The sequence below is a fragment of the Arctopsyche grandis genome, chromosome 6 (genome assembly GCF_051622035.1).
Source record: "Arctopsyche grandis isolate Sample6627 chromosome 6, ASM5162203v2, whole genome shotgun sequence".
Taxonomy (NCBI): Eukaryota; Metazoa; Arthropoda; class Insecta; order Trichoptera; family Hydropsychidae; genus Arctopsyche; species Arctopsyche grandis.
Genome location: NC_135360.1, coordinates 4203984 through 4228853, shown reverse-complemented (window position 1 = coordinate 4228853; position 24870 = coordinate 4203984). Strand labels below are relative to the sequence as shown.

Here is a 24870-nt window from a genome sequence, read left to right as displayed (position 1 = left end):
GGCGCCCCATAAGGCGGCGCCCCATAAGGCGGCGCCCCATAAGGCGGCGCCCCATAAGGCTGCGCCCCATAAGACAGCGCCCCATAAGGCTGCGCCCCATAAGGTTGCGCCCCATAAGGCTGCGGCCGATAAGGCTGTGCCCCATAAAGCTGCGCCCCCTTTTGAGCCCCATGAGGCTGCGCCCTCCGGGCCCCCTTCGGGGCCCCACGGGGCTGCGCCCCTTGTGGCGCCCCTGGCGGGGCCCCATGAAGCTACTCGCGAAACGAATAAAACAAATCGGCGCCCATGGATCGAAAAAAAAAAAAAATCGAATCACGTGTTCGATGACGTCACCGATCTACGGACGACGACGACCAAGGATATTTACATACATACAAAGTCTCTTTCCAAATTATAGATTAGAAGATACATAGTACCGTTTACCATGTATACATTCTTTGCTTTCCGATATTTGCTTTTCGATCTTTCGACTTTCGATCCAGTGAACCAGACCCCAATTTTGATAATGCATCGTTTTAGCGGCTTTAATTTCTAGGCCAGTTTAGGTTGGCAACATGGCATGTCTGTATTATACATCCACGCAAACTTGCTCATTTAAAGTTTGATGTTTAACGTTAACCATGATCGAATTACTTCTCTGATAACACCACGGTTCCGATCTTCGCTTCTGACTTCTGCTTCTCTTTTTTTGCTTCTCTAATCGACTCGGCCAGTCATCCAACCATCAACAACTAACAAAAAAAAGTCAAACATCCGAAAAAAAAATGGTTAAATGGGTGAATGTGTAATGCTGCCTACTTAAACTGTTCTAACCATTAAAGCCGCTAAAACGATAAATAACCACAATTTTTTTTTTTCAGAATTTAACAAATTGTAACGAAATATGTAATATATTCTAGCTAGATTATTTCAAATTTAAAGATCTGGAAAAACTGTAAGAAGGTGCAATGTTTCACTATTGTATTAAACATAACACAAAATAATTTTTAAAATCTATCTGATTTGATTGCGGTAGTTCAAGACATTTTGAAAAGGTTTTTATTGTTCTCAAATCAACGACCATACTAAGTATTTATCTTAGGAAAGTGCTTTTTATTAAAAACTCGATTGGACAGATTCTATATAAATGCAAAAAAAAATACAAATATGCGTAGATTAAAACTGTCAAGTGATCGATGATTATAAGAATCTTCCATGTGTATCAAGCATATTCTACATTTTTCAAAACTTTTGGTAGGTAAAAACTGCTTCTTTTATTTTATTATTCAAAATCGTAAAATAAAAACACTGTACATGTTAACTTATTCATTCATCTTTTTGGTAATGAAAAGCATTGCGCTCCATCAAATTCTAGCAAAAGATACACACGTGGATTATTTTTTTTTATTATTATTTCTTACGTATTTTTTTCCACAATAGAATACATCAAAATGTAGGAATATAGCACAACTTGTACTATCCCAAACCGAGGTCGATAATCTTACCTATTTCCCCCATCGAACTCGAGCTGTCCATTACATCATCGCGTCCTGTACGAACACGAAAAGTCAACCTTGGCCGAAATATCTTCGTTTAAACTACGACAAAGATAAAGCAATACGCAATCGCGAATACACGGAAACCCCCGTGAAGATAATCTCACCACATAGCTATGCACCAACCAAACCTCAAGGGACAGCTACAAAAATGATAACCTCAGCCCCGTAGGAATCTTCCAGAACATGATCTCACCAGCCAAGCTACGCGTTGCACAATTAATCAGTATATAAACCAGCGCGGTCTCCGTGACCGAGACAGAATGTTAAATTACAGAAAACGCAAATATCGAAAGGCAAAGATCGAAAATCAAAAGATCTTAGGTTGAAAAATCAAAAAAAATAATGGTGCATGGTAAACGGTACATACTCACTTAATTTGCGCGAGCAGGATACAACAGGAACAGGCTTTTCCTCCCGTATTAAGAGGGCTGGACAGCAGCGCCTTGTCCATACAAACGTACTATACTTCTCCCTTCCTCAATTATGGCACTAGAGAAAGTATTTTTTAATATGCTATGGATATCCACCATTGGGGTGCATCTATCGTTTTATTTTTTTGATTAATTATTTTTTATAGGAGCTAAGAGCCGCCAAACATCTATAAAATCGCCTCTGTTTTACACCCACGAAACGAGTCCAGCGTGCTTATTTAACGGTCGATTTAAAAAAAAATACGCCGATAGATGCACAGAAAGTATCTTTCTCATACCGATGATGAAATTTTTTTAAAAATTGGTCCAGTTTTGCAGGAGAAAATAGTTGAATACGAAACCTCGATTTTGTCAATTTAAAATACGTTTTATCTGGTCGAAGCGCAACTGTCGCATTCACTCAATATATATATTGATATATATTGTCGCATTCACTCAATATATACATACACTCAATATATATATCGAAGAAAGGAACGGTAACAAAATTAAGGTTTCGGGTGTACAGCTCTCTTAATGTGCGCGCGCAGAATCCTGTTGTATTCTGCTCGCGCAAATTAAGTGAGTATGTACTGTTTACCATGCACCATTTTTTTTTTGATTTTTCGACTTAAGATCTTTCGATTTTTGATCTTTGCCTTCCGATATTTGTGTTTTCTGTAATTTAACATTCTGTCTCGTCACGTAGACCCAAACCAGCGCATCATCTCCAGAGTGAGTATACAATTAGTGAGTATACAATTACAATACAGTTGATACAATAACACTTGTATCAACTGAACTATAAAGATACTCTTCCAAACACACACACACGCGTATTTTTATAGGACGGGACACTGTCAACATACTTTCCCTGCCTACAAAAGCAGAACTTTTATTAATCGACAATGTCACTTTAGTATATACATATAAGAAATCCTCTTATGACATTCCTGAATTCTTCAATCTGATTATATTGTATTTAAAACTAAATTTATGGATCATGTACTATTCGAAAACATAATCACTTTTGGTGAGTCACAATCAAACGATATCAAAAAAGTCAATCTCGAGTGTCACGTTGCAACCCTGTAAATGCCATAGATGAGTGAATTGTAGTTTGCTAGGACCAAGTGGCCGGCGGGCGAACGGCGAACGAATGCCGCTAGCGCTGCGCCCCCCGCCAACAGGTAATCCTGCGCCCCTTTACTCCCCCCACTTCTTCAATTCTCACTATAACCCAATACATCACATCAATTCCGCTAGTTCAAACTTATCTGTCACCAACGCTTTGACTACATAATTTGTTTCTCAAACATAACCTCAAACTTTGACGTTAGCTGTCGCTACGCTGTGAACATTGCATCGAGAACTAAATAATATTTCATTTGGATTGCAGTCGGTTGATCAGCGCAAATTGAAGATGGGCCGATCACCGAGCCCATCTAGACGAAGGGAGGATTCAAAGAGGGAGCGCGACAGAGAGCGGGACCGAGAGAGAGAGAGGAGACGTCACAGGAGTCGCGAAAGGGAGCGCTCCAGATCGAGAGAGCGCCGGCGGCGATCAGCCGAACGAAGGCGACGGAGCAGATCGCGATCGACGTCTGCTGAGCGGGCCTCCGCCGGCGGCAAACCTCAGAGGACGGCAGTGCCCGACAGGCCGGCCATAACTCAAGCCGACCTAGAAGGTAAATCCCCCGAAGAGCAGGAAATGATACGGATAATGGGCTTCAGCGGCTTCAACACGACCAAAGGCAAGAAGGTGGACAACAACGACGTCGGCGAAGTTCAAGTCGTTTTGAAAAGAAAATACAGACAATACATGAACCGGAAAGGTGGCTTCAATCGACCGCTGGACTTTGTGGCGTGATTTCCATTTCACAATTTTTTATGCAGCATTCGTATCGACGAGCGTCCGCCGCCACTATTGACATTAGGATATAATATATAATTAATTGGAAATTTCTCAATATATGTAACGGACGCTCGTCGCTGCGGATGCCTTCAAATCGGAGAAATTGTTGATGTGTGCCTTGGTCACTAGAATGTTATACTATTATAACTAGCGTTTAAGTTTCAACTTTATGGCATACGGCATTGAAACAGAAGCCTTGCCGTTTTCGTTTCACCGCCGTATGTCGAGATATTCCGCATAACCCCTTCTATTCCAGATTTTATTTTTAATATTTCACGTTGTTATACTGTTACTCTCTGGTAGCGTTTCTGAAACTTGATCATTGATAATATCGGCTATTTTTCATACAAATCTTTCCACGTGAATGGTTTCATACGTCACATTCTCCGACAACACTACTTTTGTCATCAACTTGTTTTATTCTTTGGACTCGCAGCAAACTAAAATCGATCAGGAGTAGCATCGAGCAAGACGAAAACCATACATTGACTGACAATATTATGATGCTTCTCTTGAAAATTCTGTTTGACGTTAAATGAAATCCTGATCATTCAATAGATATTGTAATTCAATGTATGTATAATATTTGAAAGTCTTTTTTTTTTTTTTGTACTGCACAATACAAGTTCGAGAAACGCTACTGAACAAATCCAATCAGGCGTCGTAATGTACGATGATCGTATTTTTGATTCCGTATTAATATTTTACGATTTTTTCAGTTGATTCTTATAATATTTTGTCTCCGTGAAGTGGACGAATGAAAAGAAAACACAGACAATCTCAGTTTATTTTATGCCATTTTAAGTACACGTGTAGACTGTTCGAATGAATATATACATATATTCATATATACATATATTCATTCGTCTAAATATTCAAAATGGTTTTTTATGACCGGATAAATATTCAATTCGTATCCGAACTGTTGAAAAAAACCGTCTGCTTTAATCTACGACACTGTTACTAGCTATAAGGAATCGGCTAGAGAGTACCACATTTGCTGTCTGTCCAGTAAACATCGGCACTTCACTTAAAAATTCACTGTTAGAGCGTCTGATATTGATTAAACCAATGGTTCTCAAGTGCAGCCACTAGACGACTTTTCTGTCCATGAAAAGTATAAGAGTAGGGGTACTTGTTGGTTATAAGGGCGCATCCAAGCATCGACTGCACATACAAATACACGACAGTTTCATGAATTACCTCGTAAGTGTCGCAAACAGTTTTAGTAAAGTGACAGTAGAATTATGATAAAACATCCTGGTGTGGATCGTCAACACATGTAAAGCTATTTTGTTGCCGAGTTTAAGTGGCGGCGTATAACACGAAACCAAGATCCATTTTGATGTAATACTGGCCTCCACCAGAACATATGCATGTGAAATTCGTCGCTTTCCTCATGTCTGAGGGTCGTGACTTTCCTCTCGACACCCCAAATCTCGCAGTGATTTGACAACTGTTTAGCCCTTACCTGGTCACTCCATCTTGTTGCAGATCATCCTCTTTGTACGTTTTCCAAAACGATCAATTTTTCCAGGCCGTCACAGTGTGTCCAAAGAACTAGAGGATACATGGAAGCTAGCCTATCACCAATCCTCGGCTGAAATTCATAGACATCTAATATATAACAATATTGTTTGATATTGTTCGATTGCCGATTGCATACTGTCACTTTACTTAAAACTATTTGCGACACCTAGAAACCATTCAGGCAACTGTTGTGTATTTGTAAGCATTAGTGTTTGTATATTAAATACTCAGATGCGCCTATATAATCAATGAGTACCAGATTAGGAATTGACTGTACTTCCGGGTGAAAATCTTGAAGGAAGCTGAGGACATAAGTCGAGTTGCCGACTGTGCGCAGCTATGGTGAAATTCCACATGAGAACCGCTGGTTTAATAAAATCGAAAATTGCCTCGAGCCAGACAAGATAAATACATATTGTAAACTGGTGTGGATCTGAGACACAGAACCTAAAACGCAATTGAATATATCTAAATAACATTTTCCAGGCTGACATTGAATATAAGTACGTATTCATTCGAACGTCACTTAATAGTTATACCGTTTATAAGACTAAACAATTCATTGAATTTCCACATACATACATACATACATAGTTGTTGATGTTAACATTATCTATATATATCCATAACTACATATTCAAACCAATTTTTTTCCTATTACAACTGGATAACACAATTTCATTAATATCATACACACATTCGACAACCAAATATTAAAAAAAAGTGATCAAACACTCCATACTGTGTATATCTAGTTGATTTGTCTATTTTATACGTCTAGTTGTAAGCCCGTTGTTGCAGTGGCCACACGCGCACCAGCCCGTGTGGCATCCGGATTATTGTTAAACTAAGAAACTGCACCTCGTAATCGCAGACGAGCCGATGCCGATCGTGCGAGATGAAATCTCATCTCGGCGAAGAGAATGTCATCCGCGTAGTGCGGTGTCGGTTCGTTTTTCGGTGTACGTGTGCAGTTTGTCAAACCATTCTCACCTCACATATGAATCAGGATTTATTTATAAATACTGAATATATTATACATTTATATTTATTTATATCATATAGATTTTGCAAATATATTTAGATCAGATATATACACAGGTTTTTATATACAAACAATTATATACATATAATATATATATATATATGTAAATTTGAAACAGTTGAAAGTGTCGATTTGCACATACGACATTGTTCTAGTAAAAGGTTTTTTTACTACGACTGAATATACCTCACATGTTATTGAAATATATATGTACGTACTTGCCCGTTTATTATTGTACACGTTCGATTTGGGGATTTTCGTTTCACTGTTACGTTATTACTCGACGGTTAAATTGATTTGTAGATCCCGTGCCCAGGGCGGGTCTCGCGGCCCGCTCTCCGGCCACGATTCATACCATGTATATACCACGTTTTAAGTTTAAGCGTATTTAAGATGTATTTATTGTAAGACTTTGTTTAGATTCTAAAATTGTACATTTCTCTCCGAACAATCAGATTGTATGTATTTGAAAATTATTATGTAAATTATAGTATGTGTTACTTTGTTTCTCGCTCTTGATCCGACTGTCGTTTCGTGGATTGTTTTTTGTATTGAAAAAATATTGTATTTATTCCGAATTAAAAAAAAAACTTTTTTTCACATGCGTTTTTCTATTTATTTCCAAAACCTAACATCAAACTTTCATTATTTGGCGTTGAAATTAATCTGGAGGAAAAAACAAATGAATTTTAAAACAAAATTTCGATCGATTTTTACAACAAATATTTCGATCAATCTGGAGGGAAAACAGAAGAATAAAACAAAATTTGAATGTTTTGATCGATTTTTATAACAACGAATATTTTAATGAATCTGGGGGGAAAACGAATGATTAAAAATTTGAATATTTTCGATTGATTTTTATAACAAACTATCTGTACCCGGCATGCGTTGCAATGCCACAATAACGCATGCAATTCCTGTTCCCATTCCTGCTCCCGTTTCGATAAATGAGTGCTTCAGTTTCAAATTAATACTTAATAATCAAATTAAATTACAGTAATGATAATTTGTTGGAAAAACGCAGGCGGCGAACACATTTGAAATTATTCAATTGGTTGTATATTTTACCCTAACAACGCAAGTGGCGACGCGAAAACATTTGAAATTATTGCGTTGCCCGTTCCCGTTTTTGGGGGATTTTTTTTACAGAAACCATCGTGGGCATGCACACAATAACTCATGTAAGTTTCATCGCAATCGGTTGAATGGTATAGGAACGCATATGTGACAGACAGACAAACATTGATTTTTATATATATATATATATATATATATATATATATATATATATATATATATATATATATATATATATATATATATAGATACTTCAATGAATCTGGAGGGAAAACAAATGAATAAAACAAAATTTGAATATTTCCGATCAATTTTTATATCACAAATAAAAAAAAAAAACTCGTTTTATTTATTCTTCCATTTATTCACAGGATGAAATTTCAGAGCAACACAATCTCAAACAGAAAAACCTTATTTACGATATCGATTTTTTCATCCGGGTGCATCTTTTTTTCACATCGCACAAAAAAATGCACTTACAAAACATACAAAGACAAACATTCATATTTATACACGGTAATCATAACATTTTTTTTGTTTATTTATTTTATACTTTTAATATTATCCATTTAATAATAATTACTTTTTATTTACTCTCTATCGACACCAGTCTTCCATCTTGGATTGTGAGAATAATTTTATCACTAATAGTCTAGGTCATTTTTTTTGCCGACACATTTGCGTGTCTAATCGAATCGACGGCACGATAGACAACCTTCAAATCACAAACGTATCAATAAATTTAGAACTAGAACGCGTTGAATCATTCATCGAACGATTTAATGGCGTGCTGTCAATCGGGTCCATGTACCTAATATAACTTAAATTTAAATCACATTTAATTTAAAACTATATACGATAATATTTACATATACATAGTTTCAAACAATAACGAGTGTTAACACAAAGAAAAATGCAAACACTGTGGATAAAAAAAATAAAATTATACAAAACAAAAGAAAAACTTTAAAATAATAATAATAGAATATTTAAATGGGACAACGCAAACTGATACAGTATGTTTTTCTATCATATCATATACTATTGAATCTTTTTTTTTAATATATTATATACATACAAAGATGTACAGTCTGGATATTTATTACATTATAGTTGTTTTTTTTTTCTTGTTTCTTTTTGGTAGAGGAACTGAAATAAACTACTTAAATGCTGTAACATAAAATAATTTGTAACTGTAAACTAAAGCCGTATCAAATGGGCAAAGATGCAGCTTACAAACGAGGCAAAACTACTGGCCGAATTTCAATGGAATCATTCGTTGCTTATTTTGACGTACGAAACAAATCATATTAATCGATCAAATATCAACCGATATAAAATACATTAATTTATATATATATATATATATATATACATAAAACCTATTGAAATTATATTCACACATACGTAGAATATATATATATATATATATATATATATATATATATATATATATATATATATATATATATATATTTATAATATATATTACGTAAAACATAAAAATAATGACTGGCTTATACAATTTTACATTGTAATATACAATTTAACTTTTAGAGGTAGGTGTAGCTATGACGCCCGGCGGGGTTACGATGCCGGGATATCTACCCATAAGTCTCTCCGATATGAGTTCTTTATATAAAGCCAACTGATGCTGATCGCTCAGCCCGGGAGCCAGCTGTCCTGTACAGAGCGTGCTATATAGAGCATTCACATACAGCGAGTTGTCCAGTATCGGCTGAAACGGCATCCCGCCTAGTCCCGCCGAGGATTTGGCTGAAGATGACGCCATCTGAAGGAGGGTGCCCCCTGTGCCTTGAAGCAAACTCGACGTGATGTTCGTGCCGACGGGATTGCTGTTCGGAATCGGTGAGACGTTACCGAGACCGGCAGCATTCGAGACTTGATAGCTCGGTATGACCAAGTTTGCCGCTTGGTGGTGAAAGTTCATCTTCGTCGGTGTAAGGTTGTTCTGGTTGCGGCTCATCTGTATTTGAGGCGATCCCATATTTTGCGGGTTTGAATACATCGATGTTGGACATGATTTGTTGGACATGAATTTACCGGTTGCTGATCTTTTCTGTGGGACACGCGGAGGTTTGTTCTTCGCCACGAGGGTTATCTCCAGAGCCGGGTTTATCTGGCGAGTTTCGTTGCTAACGTTTGGAATTTTCTTCGCGGTCAGGTTTTGAGGTTGTTCTGCGCCGCCTGCGACTCGCATTATTTCCACGGCCGGTTTTATCGTCAGGTCTAGGATGTCGACTGAGGAAGATCGTTGAGAGCAAGCGATCTTTCTAGGTGTGGCGCCTTGTAAGACGTGTGGCGGCGGCATGAACTGATCTTTGGGATTGCCGTAGACAGTCTTTTCGGGGCTGGACGATCCATATATAGATTTACCCTGGACTACTTTTGGCGGAGAGGTTCCGTTGATCTGCCCGCCGGGCGGGAAAGCGCCGTACATTTGCAGTATCTGAGCTCGGTTCCAAATCTGCTGCTGGAGAGCTGGATCTAAGCTCGGAAATGCGCCATGAACGGTTGTGACTTCCAAACCGCCTCGTTTCAAAATGTCCAACTTTTTTCTTTTAGCCGACAGCGGGCTGTCGGGCGACTCGTACAAATCCAAATCGATGATCTCTGGACTCTTTGGTCTGTACGGAACTTCTATTATCTCGTCGTCGGACGGGGGTCCAGTGGATGGAGGGGCTGCTGGTATCAGAGGCGGTGCTGCTATCGAAGCCGGCGGAGATGTACCAGTGGCTCCTTGTCGTCTGTCGGGTTTGACGCGTACGCTACGGAGACTAGATGGCCGCGAGCGGACTTGAGAGACCTGCATATGCGACAATTTCCCCATAATGATTAATATAAATCTTCAATTTCATGCGCATGCAAAAACTACAACTAAAATACACATTTTATACCTTGTCGATGTGCGGGAGTGACGACGATCCATTCATCGTTGCTGCCGTCATACTGAGCAATCCCTGAAGAGGCGGCTCGCTAATCATCAATCTCTCGGGCGGTATCACGCTGATCGAATTTCTGGACTGTTGGTCAGATTCCACGTCGGCTTTCGGCAACGAATCCAAAAACTCTTGATTCAAATCTCCCGCCGATTTGGTCACGTCGATATAATCCTTTTCGTCCTTATTATCGTCGTCATTTTGCAAATGAAATTTGAGAATGTTAGACGGATCGTAGCTGTTTTCTGGCTGCTGATCATCGCTATCTTCGTTTTCGTCTTTATTAAATTTACCATCGCACCCAGTGCCGTTCTCCGATTGAGTTCTGATTTTTCCTTCGAACGAATTCCTAACCTCGCCACCGTCCATACTTAAATTGTAAGACTTTTTCCTGTTGCTATCGGAATTGTTCTTTTCGCCGTTGACTTGGTGCGATCTTTTGGAATCGTGCGTTTTTCTTTTGCCAGGCGGCGGTGTTCTTAATCTAGGTATAGTCGAAGTTTCCGATGCGGAATTCGATATTTCTCTAACGGGGGAGTCGGAAATGTCGATCGTTGCAATGGGAATGGAATTATGTGTTAAATGTTTCTTTCTTTCTGATTTAACAGGAGTGCTTGTAGAACTACTCCACGTTCCGTTAGAATTAGTATTAGAAGTTGCTATGGAAATTGACGAACTGTTTCTTTCCGACTTTTCAAACGGCAATAACAATCTAAAATATAAGAAAAGACCACAATAAAATAAACATTTTACAATATACAGAAAAGTATACATATATGAATATAAAATAAACCTTTCGTAATAACGCCGAGCGAGGGTTACATTACTCGTACTTGTCGCATTCAATACGGTGAGAATCTTCTTCCAGCCTCGATTTTTGGTTACTTCATCGTAACCACCATCTTTCACGACTGCGTCGTATAATTGTTGAATATTTACTACGAAGAGCAAGCCGATTAACAAACTATCCAACAACGGACAATATACACAATTTTAAACAAGTATGACTCACATTGCTTAGTACTAAGAGTAGGAACTTTAGTCATAGACGAATTATTTGATTTATGAAACAGTCGTAAGCGTTGCATGAACGCACGCTCCTCGGCACGAGATGCAGCCGAAGCTGCGGGACTAGGCGCTGGAGTCGAAGCTGGTGACGACACGGAACTTCTCAAAGTAACTTTCAACCCCTGCGGCTAAAAAAAAACAATTCATTTCATAAAATTACTCTGATAATTGAAGAAAAAAAAACGTAAGTCGATAAGCGATGCACTTACGGTAGAAGCTCGATTATGACTGGCTGAAGAATCACTAGCGGAAGAATGTGAAGTGGAACGAGCTCGTCGTCTCCGCCCTCTTGCAGCACGGCCCCTCAATCGAGGAGCCATGTGATTACAAACAAATTCATGACCTTCTAGTTCTGGATATTCAAACGTTTCCTACAAAAGAACAACATTATATATATATATATATATATATATATATATATATATATATATATATATATATATATATATATATATATATATATATATCATTAGCAATTAAAAAAAAAGAAAGCATTTTAGATAATGAGATATGCTTAAAATGGATAATAATAAACTTTGAAATAATACTCAAAAGACTACACGTATGTAGAAGACCATCGAATGATCAATGAAGAGTGCAGCCATTGTGCAACTTTTACTTAACAAAAATGCAAAATAAAAGACCAAAACATATATGAGGTTAAGATATAAATATACCGCATAGCCTGTTATTACTGTGGTAAAGATTCGAAGTTGATTATGCCGATGATAGCTTACATTAAAAAAAAAGTATTTTCTTACCCTACAATACAAAATTCTTGTATTTTTAGTAGGCGCCGCATATCCACCGAGAGCAGCAACGAGAGGATCATGCAGCCAATGTTCAGCAATGCCGTCCAATCGCCGCACCATAGCTCGATAGCGGCAATATCTAGGATACGAAAAAACTACTACACCTGCATCGGCCGGATCCACTATAAAAAAAATTAACATAATTTGATTACAACATGATTCAATTCGAGTTCCAAAATTGAATAGTTTCATTTTGTACCTAGGAGTGACTTTTCTTTGTCGACGTCCGAGAAATCAAGTTTGATAGAAGTCGGCAGTGGAGGTGGTGCTATCGGCGACGGTGAGGCTGCTGGTGGAACCGGAGTGCAGTCTCCGGCGAAGGCTGCACGCAAGCCCCATCTCCAGCCTTTTCCATCGCAAACCCAAGAGACCAGATCTTCGGCGCGAATCACAACTCTTTCTGATATAGCAACAACTTCATCCTGAAATAAATTAATAAAAAATCGTAAAAAAGTTTTTGAGCTTTTTTCCCACTATGCTGTACACTAACATTAAAATAAATACTATGAAAAATATATTTATACTTTCGATGAAAACAACCAAATTTTAACAATATGGTTTCAAAAGTACAATTCAATTACTTTCTGATTTCACTGATCTTAATAATAAAAACCATGTACTGATACACTTCGCTACGATTTATTGATAGAGAACATACATATCTATCGTTGACCAAACCGCGCAAAATGGCAAAGTTTCAAAACGATCGGAAGAATGTAGGAATATTGCCTGAATCATTTGCGAAGTGAAACATAAAAAAGCCTTGTAATAAAATAAGAGGTCCTCTATTGAAGAATAGTCTAAAGATTATCAAATTATTCAAGTTGGAAATGCTTTAAGTGAGGAAATAACAACTACTGTAGACCCTTGCTTATGTAAAATACCTGACAAATATAATCAAAAATTTGTAATACATATGTATGCCAGTTTGCTGATGATATTAAAATTTCAAAAAAAGATGAAAAGTTAAAAAAAAAAATTGTAAAATAATAAATGATCACTAGATAAGTTGCTATTAGAATAGACTTAAGGTGTATTGTGAGATAATTCATGAACAATAAAAAAATAAAAGTAATTCAAAATCAAATAAATACGATAGAGACATCTACATAAAAATTGTAAAACATTAAACAATTTAGCAAAATTCAAAACCAAATCATTTTTAAATCGTCGACAGATGTCACGCAAAACTTGCAGTAACATAAATAATTTAATTAAAAATAGACCAAGGTTCAACGTCACGTATAATTAAATAACAATAAAAAAAATTATATTATATGCATACACATATCATTTTTTTTATATACAATATAATTAAATTACATATTCTATACTACATAACACAGGTCGAAAACTACTACAATGTATTTAAAAAATGTTTAATATTATTTTAACGTTTAAAACGACCGACCAGTTGTACAAATTTGGCATTTTATACAATTTATTCTATTTATAAATATGTAGAACAATTCATTCGATTGTACCAATCGCACGTACGTGTTTTTAAGCTGGGCAAATTTTATTTATTTTTATTGAATAATTAAAGAAAATGTAAGGAATGCACAATTGTATTGCAATAAATATAAATAAAATACAATAAAAAAAACAAAGGGATATGCGATCGCACGCTGTTGACAGAGCGCGACATGGCCTCGCGCGTGCACTGGAGGAAATCAAACAATCATAATATGATTTTAGTCAAATTTCTCTTAAAATATAAAAAAAAATGTATAACAAAATTCAAATTCGTACAAAAACATAAAAATTATATTGTAATACCATTAATAAATCATTACTTATTGCACCTACTCGAATACAATTGCGCCGATATTCTAAATTCGTTCGGCTCAATGGGGAATAAAAAATAAATACAAAAATAAAATAAAATAATATAACAAAAAATAAATAAACGCGGCGAGTGAAGTAAACGGGATGAAAGGAATAAGGAGAGAATGAATCGGTCGGCATGGCAACGGTGAAAGGGAACCGTGTGCTGGGGGTACAATACATGTTTTCCAAAATGGAACTAATACTTCAGATCCGCACTGTAACACTACTGTTTAGAATAATATTAAAATCTCCGAGGAAAAGCTTCGAACTTAACTACACACGTTATTATCAAAAGTCAAATAAATACAACGCGTACATATTACACGCTTATATAAGTATATGTATATATGTATGTAGCATCGATAACGACGGTGCGATCGCAACGTATTCAATTGAATAATGAGGAATCAAGCAAATATAATATACAACTGCAAGGATCGATAGATGAGGTCACGAAACGCTTACGATGCTATATGGTAAAATCAATTTGGGCTTAAATCACAACCTCAACGCTCTCATACACGTCTGTCGATTTCACTAGCAATTTGTTTGTCGCAGCTGTTTTTCAGCGACTAGAAACAGGTGAGCAACACAATACAATCGGTCGGATAATGGCTGTTGTCATTCAAGGACTCAAAATATTATCAATATTGTTATTTTTTATATATGTACTAGTGTTTTTAACCGGCTTCGCTCGGTATTTGTAATATAAACCGCTTAAACATGGCCAATCTAATAGTAAACATTTTATTAAATTTATTTTATAGAATATTCATTTATTTTTCTACGAACCAACAATAGTTACAGTCTCTTTCGAAATTGTATATAAGATTTGTATTTTTATCGCTTCTGTTTACTTCTTCATCGCATGTTTCTAATATAAAACAAAGCCCTTGGGTCTATTGTCGGTGGCGCCTCCCCCAAATATTAAATAAATGATTTATTTTCGTTTTTTTACATATAATTAAATCGGGTCTACCTCATTCCACAAACTTGCAATATCTCAAGACTCGTTTTCCCAACTATTTCAGCATATTTCGTCGTCGAGTTTGTATATATACAAAACACATATACGAAAAGGTATTATATAGTAAAATACGAGAAACACATCAACTATTAAAAAATATAGTAAGAATTGATTTTTTTAAATGTTTTAAAGATGTGTTAATAGCTGAAAAATCTACAAATGATCACAGTATGTCTCTCGTATATTAAAGATATTACATACATGTATTCAAAAACATCTTTTTATACAATATACAAACTGTTTAAGCAGATAAAAAGTTGAGAAAATGAGTCTCGAGATATTGCAAGTTGATAGAACGGAGCGCACCGAATTAAATCATACATAATTTGCAGTTGACAAATAAACTATTTGTATGACGAAAGATTCTTAAAAAAAAAATCGAGAGATTTGTCTGTCGTACGGTTTTACGAGCGATTTCAACTCTAACTGCAACAAATATGGTAGCCCGAAACTCTACGAGACATTAATCTGAAGTCTCTCCACGAATGTCCAACTTTATACAACAATACTAAAAATTGTACGGACAAAGAAGGACGACTTTGTAAAGATATTTTTTTAACCAACAGTATAAAAAAAAAGGTTCACAATGGACCCCTTTCGTTTACGTTACATTTTTTTTTAATATATACAAAGGCTGACCTCATCTATCGATCTATGAAATTGAATATCATTTGCTCGAAATAATTTAAAAATAAGTTTGAATCGAAGCAAAATTTGATAATTCGAAGAAAGCACGCTATTGATAAAACTCAAACCAAAACGTGATTTAGAAATAGAAAGTAAATAGTACGTTGCGATAATCAATTCACACTGAATTATTACGTGTGCGTAAATATGTATACGAAAAAAACGTATTTATAATAAAAATAATAAAATAATATAATTAATTGATGTATCAATACCGCGAGCCGGTATGTATTAGCGATGAAAACGTTTCCGCCAGTGTACATAAGGCACGCCGTGTAATAAGATAGAATATAAAGAGAGAAAAAAAATGTGAATAGAAATAGAATTTAACCATTTTCGCATGCATACATACATACATGCATATACGATTTTATTAAATTGAACGTGCGGACGCGAATTACGTACAATTTGTTCGCATTTACGTTAAGAATATTTAAATTGTTTTTATTCATTGCGATCTTTTTGTAGAGAATTAACCGACGACGTGTATAAATACATATATAAAGTATAAACATTAAAAATATATGTATGTATGTATTAAATATACAGACGAGTTTTTGGTAAATCAACTTTTTGGATTCACCAGTGTCACGAAAAGTTAAACAGTTTACGCACAGAACCACTTTCACCGTAGTATTCGAATGAATAATAAAAAAATAAAAAAATAAATACAACAACAAGTACGAATCGATGATAAAAATTGCTTGAAAAATTTTAATACAAAGTGCATATTGTTCCAATTTACAAGCTATATAGGGGGAACGTATGCTCGCGAGCACGTTATAAATAAATTAAAACAACCGACTGAATAAATTAGCACGCCATTTTTGTGTTAAAACCTATTTAATGATAAATTTTCAAAAAGTTAGTTAAAGAAAATGTGTATTTTATCAAGTATACATACGATTTAAAAACAAAAAAAAGCGATAGCAAGATGTCCAAACTTAGACACAATTTGAGCCCAACGTGTGTGTACTGTCGCTTTTCGAAAAACAAACTATGCTACAATGAATTCATACATAATATGTATATATATATATACGCCATAGGCGGGCACGTTGTGGGTAATGCGGTGATAATATATATTTTTTAACTGCCGATAAATGACTATCGTTGAACCGTTTTGAAATATATTGCTGTAATCAGAACTGTCACTTTTGACACCCGCATAATACGCGTACGACGTCTATTACATGAATTTAGATCGGGAGTAGCGAATCTAAGTCACGTGTGTCATACGTGACACATGTGAGAATTTCTTACATATGATTTATAAAAAATAACAAGACTCGTTGAAAAAATTATCCTGCGGCGCATTAAAATTTTAGCCCTTGGCTGTAAAATATTTAGTACCGCTGAGTTAGGATAGGAAATAAATAACGATTTTTCCCTTATCTACATACATATTATATACGAATAGTCGACAGATAGAGTATCGTGTTCGTGTTCGTTTCAAATATCGTTAAAATATAATTAATTTTAATTAAAAATATATATTTAATTGTTTAAAATGAAAACAAAAAAAAAATGGTTCAAAACCTAGCTAAATAAAATTATTATTACGTATTTTTATATGGGGGGTAGGAAAAAAATTCAATTAATGTTTTAAAAAAAGCCCCCAATTGAAAATTCGGCGTTGGCCTCGTCGCTAGCTCTCTGAACTCAGGTATACCTATAAGAGGATATTAGTGTTCGTGCGAGGGTACGCGGGTTCGATTCCGAATGAATTTATACAAAGTTTAGGCTTTTAATTGATTCATTATTATGTTCGGCTAGCGTTAGGACACACACAGAATAGCGTATTTATATATATAATAATATTTTACATTTAACAATATTTAAAAATACTGGTAGCCTGTAATGCATTTATTGTGCTTTTCCGAAATTATGGACATATCGAATTAAAAGAAGTGACAACAATTTGTGAATGAAGTCAAACAGAAATAGTATTTTTAGAACTGAAAATTGGACTTTTATATATATTTTTCATATTCAATGAAACTTAGTAAATCATTTTGGGCCGCAACTGAACAACGTGTAAAACAAATTAATTATTTTTAAAAAAAATCTCACCTCTCCATGGTGCGCTCTCCCCGCTGGCGTATTTTCGGGAAGGAAATAAAGACGCAAACTAGCCAAGGTTCTTTCGGCACCCCTGTCGGTCCATAAAAGTTGAAGTTCACCTGTAAAACAACGAAAATGTTCAATATTGTCGCAAGACACACATGTATTTAAGTATAAACGGACAAAAGCGATAAATACGAACCAAGAGCGATCAAATCCGAATCTTGCCAGAGGCGAACAAAGAAAAAGTCGCCGATCGCTATAATCTGCTCTTTGACACCTCTGGATATTTTGAGGGCCTTGAAGAACGCATATGTTCCATGGTGACCAACAGCTGAGCCCACCAACTGCAACAAAACAAAACCACTTTATAAATAAAACCACAACAAAAATCAAATGAAACGATTTAAACGGCGATTCTTTTGCAGTGCATTAAATCTCCATTCCAATTGTTCAAACACCTTAGCTGACCAATAAATAGGAATCGCGTATTTTTCAACCTACTGCAAACAGCCATAAAATGACATACATATAGCAACTGGATCATTCGTCATTGTTTATAATTCGTCTTTTTTGCCAAATGTTACATGAAATAGCTTCCTATTCTTGCTCTTTCAGCACCAAGTGGAATTATAATTCAGCACGAAATGATGATTTATAATGCAAATTAACAAATAAAAGCCTTATACTTGGTCCACTGTAGGAAGATACTTACATGCTATCTCTGTCACCGCCTTTCGACCAATAGCATTTCATGCTGTCAGAGTAGAACATTGTATGCGCGAAATGCTATTGGTCGAAAAGGAAAGCATGTGCGTTTTACGTAATGGACAATAGATATGTAGGTTGGCAGTATGAGTGCACCCCATCTTCTTTTTACACGGTTTTGAAATAATACGCTAGAAAATATATAAAGATTTTTTTTCCTTAACACGATTTAGCTACAAAATTACGAATATTATTCAAGAATATCATTTGTTCAGTTGATTTTAAATAATGGAACCTATCTACTATTTCTATACGAATGTTTACCTTTTAGTCTTCGGAACGGGTCTCACGTGCAATAAGCGGCACGAATGAATTTGAAGTTTTTATTTTTTCTATTAAGAAACCATTTAAATTTCCAAAGATGTGACAAAACAGGCTGAAATGTGCATATGCTTTAATTTTAGGAATTATTAGAAATCATTGATTTAAATTGAAATGATTACACGCGTCTAGTAAAGAACATATGTATGTATGTATTTACTGCAAAATAAGACAGTATTGCGGCTTAGAATATGTTATAAATGTTTTTACGATTTTAACCATTTCCTTTCGTAACGTGCAAGATAAGATTGTTCAGTGAACAAAACACAAACGATTCATACATATAAATGCATGCAAATAACCTGAATACCAAATTTCGAACATAGAAAACATCCGTCGAACAAATGATTTCAATAACAAAAGCAACACCTTCATATATAATACATACATACAGGTATAGCCGTTTTAAAACATAAAATCAAAGTACGTTTGTATGTACGCTAAGCAAATCCACAGTTTTTATGAGACACTAATAAATTGGGTATATAATACTATGTCATGAAATGGGCAATTCTGATGGCAGGTAATGTATATTTTTATTTTATTTACATACATATGAACATATTTATATACAAAGTATCAATAGAAAAAGTACATTTATACATATTATGATCGTGAGAAAATTCGGACTCGATATTTTAACTGATATGTATTTCAGTTGTTCATCTGTACATTTGGACAATTCAAATACAAGTTTAGACTTCATTTAGTTCCGCGGTTCGCTGATGTTTAAAACCATAAATTATACTGAAATATTTAAATTTATTCTGATACACCGAATTATACTGAATTCATGAAATTTTGAGTTTCATGCAATGAAGAACTTTTTACGAATGTTATATTTTTACAAACCTCCTTTACGTTTTTACGAATTATATGCTAGCAAAATATAAGCTACCGAATGAAATGACAACGGGCAAATTTCTAGTAAAACGTATGTAAATATCACGGTTGTCAAGTCACTAAAAAAATACGACCCCGACTCCGACACTTTCCTATAATTCAACTCAGGCTCCGAATTTAAGTTTTTTTTGTTAAAAATAGTCCGAGTATTTGAAGCAGACACTACTTTTATTATCTTATTAGGAGTTCCTCTATGCACAACTTATCTTCCTTGTGTTGCTTATTTTTTTAAAAAATACGATTTACTTTATAATACTTTATAAAGAAAATTTAATCGATTTTTTATAGAAAATCACCTTAATCTTGGTATCATCAGACCAAATTACTTTGGAGCAGTAATTTATGTTCCAATCCGTGTATATTTTCGCCCATTCTAATCGTTTTGTTTTCACATTGACCTCAAAGGGCAGGGGCTTATTCCTAGCTTTGCAATCCCGTAATCCAGCTTCCGTCAGACGTCTTCTTACGGTTCGCGAAGAAATTTTTACATTTAGCTCCCTTTCCACTTCACCATCCAATTCAGAAGATCCCGTTTTGAGATATTTCAAGAACACAGTCGCCAAAATGCGATCTTGTCGAGGCGTTGTCTTCCTTATTCTTCCGGTTTTGGGTCGATTTTTAAAAGAACCGCTCTCGCTGTATCGTTTTAATGTCGTTTGAACTGCACATCGCGAAAATTTAAGTTGTTTGGAAATTTGTCTCTGTCCCAATCCTTTAAAATGTAATAAAATAATCCGAGCCCTATCCCCTTCACTCAATTCCCGTGTTTTTGGCATTTGGAAATAAAAGAAGATGCACTAAATTGAAAAATAAACAAAAACAGGAACGGAAACGATGAAAAGAACGCGACGCAACCACTTCTCAAGAAACACTGAACTGTGTAAAAAGGACAATTTCGTTTTTTTTTTTGTTTTAATAACAAGCAACCCAAGGAAGAGAAAGTGGGGCTAAACAAAAGATAAATTCCTAGTCCGATGCGATGCAGGTAGTGGCTATTTCAAATACTCTGGTATTTTCGGTCAAAAGCATTTTTTACGAGTGGCCTAATACATTTGTCCACGATATTGTATTTCTAACAAAGAGTGGCTCACAAATACTCAATGTATGGAGGTCTGAGACAAAGTGTTTCTATCTTTGTCTTTTTCTCATGTTGAGGTCACACTGAGGAGAAGCCTGATATTTGGCAATAATGCGTTCATTTTATAATTTTCATGTACATGTTGTATTTATTTATAAATAAATACAAAATATTGAAAGAAAAAAGTAAATTATGCACACCAGCTCACCATACAGGCACCACCCTATTACGCAAGCCAAAGATATTCGAAAATTAACCAAATTGAAAAAAAAATAGATTTCGAAATTTTTAAAATCATAGGCGGACTTCGACTCCACAGTTTTTTTTAATATATAAATATGCATATATAATATAAAATAATATAAATATGCGTATATAAATATGCATATATAATACTATAATATAATAACGCTACGAGGAAATGTTGGAGAAGCTGAGCGGGCGAAGCGCCGCTAACATTGAAAGTGAAACTCGACCAGGGCTGTCCAAGCAACTATGTGTATAATACGATAATTATAATTCGGTAATTGGCAATGCATAGTACAATGGTTACACGGGCCCGAGCGAGCGACGGAGCGTGAAACGCTATGCGCAGCCCGGGGGCTAAATTTGGCCACCGGTTTTACACGGCGTCTCATCGCCTCCACTCGCATTTTACACCTGCAATTCCAAAAGGGCCCATCTCCGCTTTTACAACGGCCGATCGACTCTCTTCGAATGCCTACTTTTTTCTACAGTTTACGCTTGAGAACCGTTCTGAACTACTGTAGGCAAAGTTGGGTCGGTTTTCGAAAAACGACCCACATACATACATAGGATCAGGGAAGTGTGAAACAAAATATACTTAAAAGTGGATAAGAGAATTTCATTTAGTTTGACAGCATAAAATACGTGATACTAAAGTCGAACCGATCTAGCATGAGACTCACGTAAAGTGCATATGCTATCGCATTCACCCCCCACTCGACCCGCGATGGCCAATCTCATTTCGTTTCACTTTCGCATTGCATTTTGGTCAAGAAATTTATTCTATAAAATAACATTATTCAAGCGTATAGCGGTCGGTAGAATTTGAATTTTATTTTTTGTTAGTTTTGAGTTTGTGTTTCGTATTTTGTAATATTTACATTAATAAAGTTTTAAAATAAAATACGCAAGTTGTTGATTATTAATTTATTTATGGAATACGTATATATTTTATATTAAAGGGAAATTTATATATTTTAGACGATAAAAGTGAATGTCAACGTCATAACTATGGACAGCAAAACTTACAGTACTTTTATTTAAGACCTTGCATTGAATCATATTGTAAATTGTAATAATATTATACAGTTAAATAATAAGTATATTATTTTACGTCCCTACAATGTTAAAACACATTTCACGAATGCGACAGCATGCTCGGTTCTCTCAAGTCTCACGCTACATCGGCTCGACTATATACATACATCAGAGCAGAATCCTTTTAAGTTATAATTTGCCATGTCGATGAACATATCAAATATAAAAAAAAATTAGATAATATAATCAGATATTGAGACATAACTCATTATTTATTTGATTAACATGAAAGGAACACTTAACGTGGTGCAAGTGAAACTAATAGAAACCTTGTAAAAATATGACATAAAGAGCACTCATAGTTAAAATATGTGTAAAAAACACCAAATAATTACGAAATCGAAAAAAAGCATCGGTAACTGTTTTGAAACCGACATTATATGCATGAAAGATCTATATATACACACATACATCTATTTCGTTGCAAGGCGCACGTATACAAGGTTTAATCATTTATTTTGTGTAGTTGCTAAGCAATAAATAATCACGACCCAGCATTGCTAATTACACAGAACCATCAATGTTGATACATGCATGCAATCAGATGAAGTTAGATTTCAATATTCTTAATTCTCTATAATATGCACTAAAATTTCGATTATTCAGATTATTAATGAGGAAATATGATGTATAATTGAAAAAAAAAATCGTTTTAAAATAAAAAATAAAAATGCACGGACAATCGAGAGTTTACATGTAATGGAAAGTCAATAATAATCTACGTAATAAACGGTTAACAATGTTATTTCATGAAATTGAAAGTGCGTTGAGAAATCGTTGCCATTTCGTCATTGTCTTTGGTGACGTGTACAAAACGGAACCAAACAATTTTTGCACCGAATAATAATAGCATTGAACATAAAAGTAACTGATTTTAAAAGCCCTGAACGTATTCAAATCGAGAATAATACAGTGCGAAGTGCGTCAATAAGATTACAATTGTATACGAGACGCGTTTATCAAATAATTGCATTTCAAATCATTGAAATAGCATTAACTATTAGAACAAATTACTAAAATGGTATACGACTTTTTGTACTAAGAGGGTCAATGTCACAATATTTTGTAGTTACGAAAAAACAAGGTGAACAAATAATCACATGTTGATAATAAAAAAAAAATCACTTCTTAAATTTCTATAGGATTTCATTAAAATTCATTTTTAATTCTTCGAATATCAGAAAAAGACTTAATATTCAAATTTTATTATGTAATAAAAATTTGACAGGGTAACCAAATAAACGGATAACATTTCTCAAAATCAATACTTTCTAACGAATTGTAGATAAGTGTATTATTTTAAACGTCAAAGGAATATTGAATTGTCATCGGAAATCAGCACGCGTGCAAAATTTCAAGAAAATTGACTCGACGGAAGTGGGTCAAAAATTAATCAAAAAGTTTTAACCTAATAAACAAAAATTTCAAGTGGAATAAAACCATATATGTAATATGTATATATATAATAGCAAAAACGTCAATTACATCTGCTAATATAGTGGATCGCAGTATAATATTATAATAATGGTCAAGGTTTGATGAGCGTGGTGTAATAATGTTGTTTTGTTGTTTTGCTTGCACTTTCTTACCCGTGTAATACATACAATGTATCATGATGATTGAGCGACACAATGCAAAGCTAAGGTCGGCGTAAATTTTATTAAAGCGAAATATATAATACTTATATATCTTTCGAGATTAGAGCGTCCCGTCAATGAAAAATCGATAAATAAAATACCGAGTTGAGAGGAAACGAGGTTAAAACGATAAATATGTAAGAAGGTAACTTGGCAGTTTCTATCACATCTATTTTCACTTTTTCAATGCATTCGAAATACAGGTTATGAAAAGAAACGATGTTTAAACACCCTATATATGTATATATATATATATATATATACCATAGTCTATTAAATTTTTGATTTACTAGTATGGTCAGTAAATACTAAATAATATCAAATAAGGAACTAGCTGTAAAATAATGTACATATACAACTGCTCATTTATTATGACTACTGACCGTTCGCATTCTGATCCGAATTTACTGACCGTTTAAATAAATACAAGCATTCAATTTAAAAAATAATCGATAGCGATTATATAAGTGAGATTTATAAAAAATCTGATATTGTTATTTTATTAATATATGTATGTACACACATATATAATGGAATCTTACATAGCAGTAAAAAAAAAAATAAACGAATTCAAACAAACGTGAATATTTTCTTCGAATTAATTTAATACGCGGTCAATAATTTATAACCGGTTTACAATTAACCTCTGAAATATCGATGATATAAAAAAAATACACACACACACATACATTGTGGCGTATTTCGCAATTTAAATAAAATCGGCGTATAATATAAAGAAATTACAGCTATAATCTCTATAGACGTTCCACGAACTGAAAAACTAAATTAAATCATCGGAAACAATTAAAAAAATGACAAAATTCCGATACTACAAAACAGTAAAATTTGCAAA

The 24870-nt window shown here is 34.7% G+C and overlaps 3 protein-coding genes across 4 annotated transcripts in view; 1 reads left to right on the top strand and 2 right to left on the bottom strand.

Annotated features, from left to right (window-relative positions):
* Nucleotides 1-24870, bottom strand: part of LOC143913612 (uncharacterized) — a 374023-nt gene that overhangs the window by 103062 nt on the left and 246091 nt on the right. The window lies entirely within an intron of this gene.
* ytr (U4/U6.U5 small nuclear ribonucleoprotein 27 kDa protein yantar) lies at nucleotides 3049-6101 on the top strand. Its single transcript, XM_077433119.1, has 2 exons — nucleotides 3049-3138; nucleotides 3348-6101. The coding sequence occupies exon 2, from the start codon at nucleotides 3372-3374 to the stop codon at nucleotides 3816-3818; it is 447 nt and encodes a 148-aa protein (XP_077289245.1). The 5' UTR covers nucleotides 3049-3138; nucleotides 3348-3371; the 3' UTR covers nucleotides 3819-6101.
* Nucleotides 8985-24870, bottom strand: part of LOC143913385 (uncharacterized) — a 51343-nt gene continuing 35457 nt past the window's right edge. Inside the window, exons 3-11 of the mRNA XM_077433118.1 lie at nucleotides 18169-18313; nucleotides 17976-18085; nucleotides 12558-12780; nucleotides 12308-12480; nucleotides 11756-11917; nucleotides 11491-11674; nucleotides 11272-11416; nucleotides 10437-11190; nucleotides 8985-10345 (exon numbers count right to left, since the gene is read on the bottom strand). Of these exons, the coding sequence (XP_077289244.1) occupies nucleotides 9065-10345; nucleotides 10437-11190; nucleotides 11272-11416; nucleotides 11491-11674; nucleotides 11756-11917; nucleotides 12308-12480; nucleotides 12558-12780; nucleotides 17976-18085; nucleotides 18169-18313 (3177 nt within the window). The 3' untranslated portion in view covers nucleotides 8985-9064. The remainder of the gene's footprint in view (nucleotides 10346-10436; nucleotides 11191-11271; nucleotides 11417-11490; nucleotides 11675-11755; nucleotides 11918-12307; nucleotides 12481-12557; nucleotides 12781-17975; nucleotides 18086-18168; nucleotides 18314-24870) is intronic.

What these genes read in the sequence shown, in the direction of transcription:
- ytr (XM_077433119.1), top strand. Translation starts at nt 3,372, where the DNA reads ATGGGCCGATCACCGAGCCCATCTAGACGAAGGGAGGATTCAAAGAGG.